The sequence below is a fragment of the Archocentrus centrarchus genome, chromosome 21 (assembly GCF_007364275.1).
Source record: "Archocentrus centrarchus isolate MPI-CPG fArcCen1 chromosome 21, fArcCen1, whole genome shotgun sequence".
In the NCBI taxonomy this organism is placed as follows: domain Eukaryota; kingdom Metazoa; phylum Chordata; class Actinopteri; order Cichliformes; family Cichlidae; genus Archocentrus; species Archocentrus centrarchus.
In genome coordinates, this window is record NC_044366.1 from 24,016,563 (window position 1) to 24,027,307 (window position 10,745).

Here is a 10,745-nt window from a genome sequence, read left to right on the forward strand (position 1 = left end):
AGCAGTTTTCATGGTAATGATTGGGATTTGGCAAAAAAGGGAGAATGTGCTTGAACTTGCCACCCACATAGTCCCAGCAATGTGAAGTTTTCAGTAATGAAACATGGCCGTGTTAAAGCTTTCTTTCCTGTTGGTTTTACCTAGACGTTTTTTTTTTCCTCCTTAAAGTCTTTGGTATTAAAGCTCCACAGGAAAATGTGCACCAGTGTTATAAAACAACACATCTCAGGACACTGCAGTAAAACTCACTCATTTAATGCCAGCTTCACTCACATTATTCAGCATCATTTACTGACTCACTGTGGACCTTTTTTTTTTTGCCAAACAACTTCTTTTTTTTTCTTTTTTTTTTAATACTTCAGACACCCCCAGTTCAAGATATTTTTTTACTGCCCAGGGGCAACGTTGTGCACCAAAATACGCGACAGCAGAGAAAGTTATTAATTCATAGCTTGTAAGACAAATATTGGAGAGCAATAAAAACTAATCATCCCAAAATGTCAACCAATTATGAAACAAAGAACTGAAAAACACCTGAAACATATTGACATACATGACTTAATATAGCCTTAGGGCTGCATTGATCAGTGTCACGTCATATTGATTTTCATGTTGAGACATTACTGCCACTCTGTGTGAAACTTCACACAAGCAGAGGTGCACGTTACACTTTATAAACATCACTACCGGTGCACCCAGGAACCCTGCATCTTTGAAATGGGAGCCGTGGGTCCCTGCTTCTTCCTCTTGTCCTCATACTCTTACCCTTTTACTTGTACCCTAACCCTGTAAGTTCCCCTCAAGAGTCCCCCAATATCGCACAACATTGCGCTGAGGCAACAAAGGAAACTGAATTTCTGAACATGCAAAATAAAAAAAATAAAAAAACTTCATAAAAACTGACAAAGCCCTCTTTGCAGCATCATATGCATTTTTTTGTTTACAGTTTGTTATTTTATATATGATTACTGGGCCGAATATTCTTCCGTTCTTCTCACACCATGCGGTTCTTCAAATCATGCTTGATAGTGACTCCCACATCTTATTGGACTGAAATTTGATATTTATTTGTTGGCATCCTTTAAGTTCACATGTACTGGGCATGCGGCTTTAAAAAAGAAAGCAAACTTTCTGTTGCCCAAGAGAAACACTGCGCTGTAGAGGGTTTTTCAAGTTTCATAGAAGCTTTTTCACCAAGAAACCAGAAATGCCAAAGGATCCAAGTGTGACCTCGTAGCGTGAGATGTGAGGAATGCACCGAGAAGTGGTAGCAACGGGGAGGCTAAATATAACCAGATGTGTTGTTTGAGATGTGCCGCATTGTTATTTCCTCAGGTAGCATTTAGTTTTGTAGTTCTGACTAAAACCTGCACTCACACCCATACCTGATGAATAACCCAAAGATTTCAGCACAGTGTGCATATCATTGGCCCGGGGATCAAACTAAACAAGCATGGCATTGCCTCTTCATAACAATTTTTTCTTCCATTTGTAGTGCTCAAAGTTGCATTTTACCCCATAACCCAAGATTTGTAAAGAGCAACAGGAAATTCTGTGCATTGAATTTGCTCAATATGCCCTGCTGACACTGTTTCTTCTGTCCCTCACCTAAATACAGTTTGAGTTGTGGACGCATTTGCTCTTTCACCAGTTTAATGAGGAAATTCTCCCTTTTGTTTCACAGACGCATCTGAGGTGGAGGAGGAGACGGAAAATGAGAAAATTCCAGCAGAAAAAACAAAGACAAAGCCAGAGAAGAGAAAGAGGGTAACAGAGAAACCTGTTAAAGCCAAGAAGAAGAAAATAATGAGCAGGTTGTTATGTCTTTCTCTATAAAGACTGCCTGTTAGATGTTTTTACAGGATAAAGTGTGTAAGAAAATGTATCCTATTAATGGGGCAAATGAGTGTGCCTCTCTGTGTCACAGTAAAATCAACCAGTTCTCAGGTACCAGTAATTGGTAGCAGCAAACAGTGTTAACAGCTGATTTATTTTTTAAGACATTACAAAGAAGGAAATGTCTGGTTGAAGTCTCAACAATTGTGAGGTGGTTTTTCATTTTATATCATAATTAAATAGAATACTTTAAAGATAAATGTCCACATGTTGAGAGATACGCCTTCATTCTTTGGGACAGTCAGCAAACCAGATGAACAATTAAAAAAAAACCAATCATATTAACTGATGGTTGAAATAGAAATTAATGACTTGAATGCTTATTGGAAATCTTTTGACTTTATCAGAGCATGTTGAGGCACTTTTAATGCAGTATAATATAATATAATTTAACAGATTTAAACTTCATTAGAAAATATGCTCTGAGGATTATTCAGTTTTAATATAATTTGTGTTCAGAATTTAAAATGTTCATTAACCTAACTGTCTGAATCGTGTGTTCTGCATGTACTGTTTTCACAGAAAGAGGAGACACTTCCTCCAAGGAAGGAGACTGAGAATGAACAGTCTGCGAAACCCAAAAAAAGGAGAAAGGTGGGTGGGGCAAATATCACAACAACAGCGTGTACTGGCTAAAATGTGGCTCAGTTGGCTTCTTCTGTGGTTCTTACCTGAATGTGTGTATTTTTGTAGAAAAAGAAAACAATTACAGATGTCTTGACTACTTCTGAGCCAAAACCAGGGTGTCCAGCTGACCTGCAGGATCTGGCTACGCAGTACTTTAAAGACAAACGGTCTGTGATCGAGCAGGAGGAGCTCAGAGTGCAGGGTGAGTCGAGCCAAATCACCCTAAGCTTGCACATTCAGTCAATATCTGCTGATCTGTTGACTCACCAAGATCACCGTGTGTCCTCGCTCATCCTCCAGACTCCTTTTTCCTGTCTAGTAATGACTTGACACACACTCTCGCCTCCTATCTGAAACAGAGTGAGTGCCGTTCTAAACTTTGACCAACTCTTCCATTAGATTCCACTTATAAAAGCACACATATCACTTTAATTTCTTTATTTTTCCTCTCTCAGTTGCTCCCAAGTGGGCAAAGATTCAAAAGCAGCACACAGAAAAAAGTTCTGCGGTTCTGCTCATCGTCTGTAGCTCTGCTCTCCGAACCATCGAGCTCATCAAGTGAGTGACAGGCCGCTGATGTTTGTCGAGTTTCTCCGTTTACCACTTTTAATTAAATTTTTGTTTGTGTCATTCCCAGGCAGCTGACTAGTTTCAAGGGTGAAGCCAAAGCAGTGAAGCTTTTTGCAAAACACATCAAGGTAGTAGAGATGACAGTCGATGACAGATGATGTGTGCAGATTGTGAGATGTGATGAGTTTTGCAGAATGATTGTCTGTCTTTTCTTTGCATAGATAGAAGAGCAGGTGAAGCTGCTGCAGAAAGGCATCACCCACATAGGAGTGGGGACACCAGGGAGGATCAGTGCTCTCATTGATAGAGGTGTGAGTGTGGAAAGATAGGCCTCCGTTTAACTTCAAAGCTTTTTTTTTGAAGTCTTCTCACTCTGATTTTGTTCCCTAGAGGGTTTGAGCTTGCAGGCATTGAGGTACCTGGTTCTGGACTGGAACTGGAGGGACCAGAAGCTCAGAAGGATGGTGGACATTCCCTGAGGTGAGCTACTGCCCCCTGCTGGGCTGAAAAAATAATTGGGATAGTGTTTATTTTTTTTTTTTTTTGCTGTTGTTAGTCCACTTTGACCAGGAGCTTTCTTTTTTTTTGGTTTATAATAATTAACATGCAAATTTTCTGTACTCACCTTAAAGCTGTGATTAAGATTGGGTATTTAATCCTTTAGTTAATTAACCCCTTAACTGGCAGCAAAAAAAACAGCTGACAAAAACTACATAACGCCTTCTGGTTATTATTGGCTCTGAAAAACCCACTTCATAGCCTATTAATCGGCTGCGTCTGGTCCGCGGGCCGAATGAAGTGCATTTATATGGCAGGCTAGACCCGCCCATTTTGACTGACACCTCATTCGGCCAATAATGTTAAGAAATGGGTTTCCCAGAGCCAATAATACTCAGAGGGCGTCACGTAGCTTTGTCAGGTGATTTGGTGCAGCCAGTTACATGATTGGCCGAATGACGTGTCAATAAAAATGGGAGGGTCTAGCCTGCCATATAAAAGAGACTACAAACGGCCCGTCACCGGGCCCTTGCCAGTTAAGGGGTTAACAAAGAAATGATTTTTTTTTTCTGCAAGTGATCTCCTGTTTTTAAGTTTTGAAAACTAAGATTTGCTTTTCTTTGTCTCAGGTGGTTGTAAACACACCAGTGCATCAAAAAAAAGGGGGGGAGGGGTCATAATTTGATTCAAAAAGGTATAATATAGATATTGTATATAATATGCAATGTTTCACTTGTAATGAAATCTTATTTTTTAATGATGATCATGGCTTATAGCTCATAAAAATCAGAAAATCCAGTTTCTCAGATTATTAGAATATTTCCTGAGATGAATCAAAAATGAAGTATAATACAGAAATGTCCGAAATCTGAAAAGGACGCTCACGTATACACTCAATATTCGGTTGAGGCTCCTTTACCATGAATGGCTGCATCCGTACGGCGTGGCATGAGGGCAGTTCAGCTTGTGGCTCCTCTGAGGTGTTGGTTGCTTTGATAGCAGCTGTTTCGATCTGGAGAACTGTCTAGTCACCCGTCTTCCCCATGATTGTGGTTGCGTGTCCTAACCTAGAAAGAGCGATTCATGCTATTTATGCTGTTTGAACAGTAAAAATTACTCAAACTTTAAATCTTGCAATAATTTGAGATACCTGATTTTATTTGATTTTTTTTATGAGCTGTAAGCCATAATCATCGACATTAAAACAGAAACTTGAGGGTTTTAATATGCTAGAAACTCCCTGTCCTGCTAAAACAATATTTTCATTGGAATAAAAAAGTTTACTATTTTGACCCTCCATTATTTTGTCTGTACGATGCAGTGACACTCTAGAACTGTAATGGTCCAGAATATATGAAAGATGAAGCAGTAATGGCACAGTGTGAGGAGAAAGGGGTAAGAAAAGTGTTGTGGACAACTTCCAGAAGAGCCATGGCTCTCTGCTCTTCTCACCTGATGCATTTGACACATTTAGTCAACTAAAAGAAGTCAAAGATGCTGCTGGTTATAAGTGATGAATAAAACCAACAACTTTTTCCAACAAGCAGCCTAAACACCCTCAAGTAGAAAGTGAAAGAAGCATTAAAGAGGGAAAATGTTAGATGCTCTCCCGATAGACTGTAAACCATCTGCTCTCAGAGCGATGGCCGTGGACCCTGATCACGCAGGAAACCTGATAATCTGCCAAATTAGCCAGCTCAGCAATCTGTAAGTGTGCAGCATTCACCAAGTAAGACTAATGCAGCTCCTCGGACTGACACAGACACAGCAGATACAGCCGTACAGTGGCTGCAAATGTGTATGAGTAATTGTCAGTAATTGTCAGCCATGTTTACATAACATAAAATTGCCTTGGGTGAAAAAAACAAAAAGAACAACATAGAAAATAACTATATATAACAGTATGATGTGTATATGTATCTGTATGCTAATGCCTGATGACAACATGGACTTTACAACAAATGCTTTTCCTCTTGGTTGGCGTAGAGTTGCACAAATGAGTTTGCCTCTTTCCTGCCTCCTCACCTCATTTTCACATACAGTTTTGAGCCATTTGATGTTTTATCCAGACTGTGTTCCAATGCGAACACCAACTTTTTCCCCCAAATGTTATAAAAACTAAGACTTATAAGAATAAGACATTAGATTTCAATTCAGTTTCATTTATACAGCACCAAATCAGCAGCTGTCTCCTCAAGGCACTTTGTATTGTAGAATAAAGACCCTACAATATTAAAGGGACGACCCCAACAATCTTATGTTAATGTTTATGTGATAAACTATGTATACCTTTGTAGTCAGGTTTCCTTCTGAGTGAGAAAGAGCTAGGTGTTAATATTTAACCTTTTTGCATAAAAAATAACATTTAAGTACTTTGCATGCCACAAAACATGTTTTGAGAGGATCTTTTAGCCCCCCCCACCCTTACCTTTCTAATTTCACTTCATATTTGCCTCTTTCTTTCAGATCAAACAGGATCTTATGAAGCTGTTGGAGAGTGGCGTCTTGGCTCGCTGTAAAGAAGACAAAGTCAAAATTGGATTATTTTAATTGACTGCTTGTTGTTTAAAGAGATGAAGTTATAGCTGTGGGGTCTCGTCTTTGTCTTTCCTCGTGTTGACCCTGCCCTGTGCTTTTAATATTTCCAGAGCCTGTGGGAAATGTACGGTATTGTTTGTTCACTTGTGTGACCAACACAATGTCGGGGAGTGTGATGAATGAATAAACAGACTCATAATTAAAGCCACATCCTTTATTTTGTTTACTCGGACATTTGGAAAGTCCCTCCTACTGACAGTGTGAGGTCATGAGTTTACTTGCCCACCGGGGAGCCCCGCTCAGCATCCTACAGATAAAGCATTTTAAAGCAACACGAAGGGGCCCAGAACCAACCCGATAGCTCCCACAGCAAATGAAGACATAAAATGCTGTTCTGTACGACCGTGTGTGTGTGTGTGTGTGTGTGTGTGTGTGTGTGTTGTAGGTAGGAAGCACACAATCTTGTAATAAAATGGAGCTAACAGAAAGAGGTAGTTAAGTAGAGGATTGCAGTTAATAAGTAACAGGCCACAACGGTCGCCTCCACCCAGCAAAGCCTGCTGGGAAAATCTCTTGGTAAGCAGAGTGGTTGTGTGTGTGTGTGTGTGTGTATTTTTGTGTGTCTGTGTGCGCAGGGAGATATCGCTGAAATAAAAAACAGGAAGTCAGAGCGGCGCTGCTTTACACACACTTTGAGTCTCCAGCTGTCAGTCAAGTTCTTTTTTGTGACTGCAGCCGAAGCTCCCTCTCATGGGGAAAGCAAAAGGCAAGTCGGGGCCCTTGGCTCGGAGGCCAGACAACTCAGCTTTCAAACAGCAGCGGTTACCTGCCTGGTCTCCTATGCTAACTGCTAATACTGTGCTGCCTTTCTTCTACTTCATGGCTTTGATATGTCTGCTGTTGGGAGTGTGGCTGCTTCTTACTGTACAGAGCACACAGGAAATGAAGGTGAGTGAAAACCACATTTGCTTCTAAATGCTCACTTTGAGTTTGTTGGTGTAAAAGCACAATGTGTTTGTGTCAGATAGAGAGGAAAGGCCTCAGTGCCTTTGTGTGCAATAAAAAAAAAAAGGGTGTGACAAGTGAGGAAAGGTCCAAGGTTGTGTTTGGAAAAAGTTCAACAGCAAGTTCATTATCTGCTCTTTTCCTCTCTCTTCTTTGTTGTCTTTTCAGCTGGACTACACGGAGGCCGAGACCTGCAGTAAGTGTTTTGAAATGCGTAAAAATGTGAGCAACGCAGCCCAGACCTGCACCTGCACAGTGAAGTTCAGGATTGAAAAAGCATTTAAGGTAAGAACCTCTCAACACAATGTGACAACATAATCCTGACTTGAGGGGCCACTTAGAAGCTTACTCTGGAGACCTCAGTGGCACATGGTGTGGCACAAAGCTCTGAAACAGCTTGGAAGTGGGTCTCATGTAAAGATTATTACTTTCTCACAGTGTATCTAACATGCCCCACTGTCACTGCTTTCATTTGTTGTCCATGCTGTGAAGCTTAAAGCTTAAATTCAGCTTAGGATTTGTGGTTCTATACTCAGTTTTTGATGTGGATCCTCTTTGTGTGTGTGTGTGTGTGTGTGTGTGTGTGTGTGTGTGTGTGTGTGTGTGTGTGTGTGTGTGTGTGTGTGTCAGGGAGACGTCTTTTTCTACTATGGACTCCGAAACTTTCATCAGAACCTTCGCAGGTACATGGACTCCAGAGATGATGGACAGATGGTTGGCAGGAAGAACAAGTTAAAGGTATCTTCACCATTTCAGCAGACATGCTGACACTCAGTGCTGTGAAAGAGTATTTGCCCCTTCCTGATTTCCTAGTTGTTGGTTTTTGGGGGGTTTTTTTTGCATATTTGTTACACTTGGACGTTTCAGATCATCAAACAAATTTTAATATTCGACAGAGATGACCCAAGTAAATACAAAATACAGTTTCTTGCATTTTACTTGAGTACTTGATTAAATGTCAAATCTTTCCTAGAACCCAAGTACATATTGCGAGCCATTTATGAAAGATCCCAGCGGACACCCCATTGCTCCTTGTGGCGCTGTGGCCAACAGCATCTTCAATGGTAAACACTATTCAAAACATACACCGTCAGTTACCACATCCTTCCTTTTCCCTTCCTGTCCCTCTTAACTGTTATGCGTTCTCCCAGACTCCTTCACCCTGATGTATCATCAGTCCAGTGGAGATATAGTTTGGGCTCCTCTGTTACGAGAAGGCCTTTCGTGGTACACGGACAAATACATCAAGTTTCGCAACCCTCCGACTGACAACCTGACTCTAGAACAAGCCTTTGAAGGTAAAGAACAAACGTCTTTTTTTCCCCGTATTTCAGAAATCATTTATCTGATTTGTGATACAAGTTTTCTGGCCATGCGTCGTGTTTTAAATGCTTTCTCCACAGGAACGGCACCACCTCTGTACTGGCAGAAGCCCGTGTATGAGCTTGATCCCTCTGATCCAATGAACAACGGTTTCGTCAATGACGACCTGATTGTATGGATGAGGGAGGCGGCTTTCCCCAACTTCAAGAAGCTCTATGGAATCTTACACCGAATCACCAAGCCCTTCATGAATGGGCTTCCAGCAGGGAATTACAGCATCCGGATATCCTACAGTATCCTTTCACTGCAGTTGTCTTAACTGTCCCTAATGCACGTTGCCTTCTATCCATTTGGCCTTTCTGCTGTTTTTCAGGATTTTAACACACATGTGGACAGGGGCTATTTTAAGACTACAGGCTGGCTGTTTTCCTTCGAGCTTCTCTTTGATCAGATATTTTTGGCCTTGACCTCCTGCTTGTTCAGACTTTCCTGTGCAGTACTTCCGAGGCAGAAAGGAAGTGGTGCTGACAACGGTGACCTGGTTTGGAGGTCAGAACCATTTCCTGCCTATCGCTTACCTCGTAACCAGCAGCCTGATCCTTCTGATAGCTGTCGTCCTCACGGTGGTCTGGTGGAAGTTTGGAAAAGGTGGGAAGAACATGAAGGAGTGAAGGGAAAGAGGTGCTCCGGGAAACTGAGGAGAGGAATTCTGGGAAAAAAACAAGCGGATTAAGTTATAATTGTTGGGTTGCTTTGGAGTTGTTTTGTAGGGACAACAAATCCTAAATGACAAGAACATTCATGTGAGTTAATGATGGATGAGGAAAATGGTTTAAAATGGAATGTTAATTGTGTGCAATTTTACAGCAGCACATGCATGAAAACTGGAAAATAGCTGGAAAATAGATCCACGTGCGTGACAGGTTTTATAGTGATGTTGCTGTGAAAGCTGGTGTGTTTTCATCTTTGAGCTTTGTTTACTTGATTTTTACTTGCTGAAGTTTACTTTTATAATAAAGACCACTTTTTCTCATGTACTCATTTATCTATAGCCATCCATCCGTTTTCTTTCACATACCCAATTCAGGGTTGTGGAGGGGCTGAGTCTGTCCAAGCTGTCATAGGTACACCCTGGACAGATCACCAGTCTGTTGCAGGGCTATGTATAAATATAATAAATGTTATAAATATATTTATTAAAATTATTACACTAACAATGGTACAGACCCAACATTTATTTTAGTTTATGTCTTGGTGTTTCCTAGAACACAAAAACTCAGAGTGCCACCTCTTAAAATTTATTAAAGGATTGCAGTGAAGCTGTTGCATTATGTATTGTTTCTGTGTCATTGTTATAGATGCTTCAAATCGCTCCATAACAATACTAAGAACCTACAGCCTAGCTAAATACTAACATTAACATGTTCACTGTGTTGGTCTATTAATACACCAAGTTACTATTTAGGACTATAAGCATAGGCAGGTTAACAAGAGTTGGTTTATGACAAAAACTGCAAAACATACAGAAGGTACTTTTTGTCTCCAGGGAGCACATGCCCCTCCCACACGGTTTATCCAATTCAGTGTCATGCAAGGGGTGGAGCCTGTCCCAGCTGTCATAGGGCAAGAGGCAGAGTATGCTCTGGACAGGTCACCAGTCCGTCACAAGGTTAACGCAGACCGACACTCACTTTAGAATCACCAATTAACCTAACCATGTCCGGACTATGGGAGAAAGAGACCCCCGGGGGGGGGGGCATCCAAACTCCACAAAGGCCCCCAGGCTGGATTCAAACCCACTCTTGCCATGAGGTGACAACCACAGTACCACACCCACCACCCATGTAAAAACAGACCATCCATCCACTCACTTCCGCTTATCCTGTTCAGGGTCGCGGGGGGGCTGGAGCCTGTCCCAGCTGACACAGAGTACACCCTGTACAGGTCGCCAACCTATCGCAGGGCTAACACAGAGACAAACATTCACACCTATGGGCAATTTAGAGTGGCCAATTAACCTAACCCCAGTAAGTGCATGTCTTTGGACTGTGGGAGGAATCCGGAGTACCCAGAGAAAACCAACGCAGACACAAAGAACATGCAAACTCCACACAGAGAGAGGGGCCTTGGCCAAGGTGGAATCGAACCCAGGCCTCTGTTGTTATTCTAACTGTGAGGCAGCAGTGCTAACCACCGCGCCACCTTTATTAAAAAAAAAAAAAAAAAAGACAAATATTTAGCAAATATTTTTGAAAAAAATGCAAGTACTCCAAAAATTTCTTTTTAAA

At 41.3% G+C, this 10,745-nt stretch overlaps 2 protein-coding genes across 2 annotated transcripts; both read left to right on the forward strand.

The window, feature by feature from the left end:
- Window positions 1–1,207: 1,207 nt before the first annotated feature.
- Window positions 1,208–6,337, forward strand: LOC115800718 (protein CMSS1-like). Its single transcript, XM_030758217.1, is given in 12 exon segments — window positions 1,208–1,223; window positions 1,685–1,798; window positions 1,801–1,814; window positions 2,419–2,490; window positions 2,590–2,725; window positions 2,824–2,883; window positions 2,979–3,081; window positions 3,161–3,221; window positions 3,315–3,402; window positions 3,484–3,573; window positions 4,221–4,285; window positions 6,058–6,337. Coding segments are annotated over 10 exon segments (753 nt in total). The 3' UTR covers window position 3,573; window positions 4,221–4,285; window positions 6,058–6,337.
- A 326-nt stretch (window positions 6,338–6,663) lies between these two features.
- Window positions 6,664–9,676, forward strand: LOC115800094 (cell cycle control protein 50C-like). Its single transcript, XM_030757345.1, has 7 exons — window positions 6,664–7,077; window positions 7,303–7,419; window positions 7,765–7,872; window positions 8,108–8,198; window positions 8,286–8,432; window positions 8,538–8,750; window positions 8,941–9,676. Exons 1-7 carry the CDS (start codon window positions 6,880–6,882, stop codon window positions 9,126–9,128), a joined length of 1,062 nt encoding a protein of 353 aa, XP_030613205.1. The 5' UTR covers window positions 6,664–6,879; the 3' UTR covers window positions 9,129–9,676.
- The last annotated feature ends 1,069 nt before the right edge of the window (window positions 9,677–10,745 follow it).

Coding starts and splice junctions, on each gene's coding strand:
- LOC115800094 (XM_030757345.1), top strand. CDS start 6,880: ATGGGGAAAGCAAAAGGCAAGTCGGGGCCCTTGGCTCGGAGGCCAGAC. Junction 7,420..7,764: donor GGATTGAAAAAGCATTTAAG/GTAAGAACCTCT, acceptor TGTGTGTGTCAG/GGAGACGTCTTTTTCTACTA. Junction 8,433..8,537: donor TCTAGAACAAGCCTTTGAAG/GTAAAGAACAAA, acceptor CTTTCTCCACAG/GAACGGCACCACCTCTGTAC.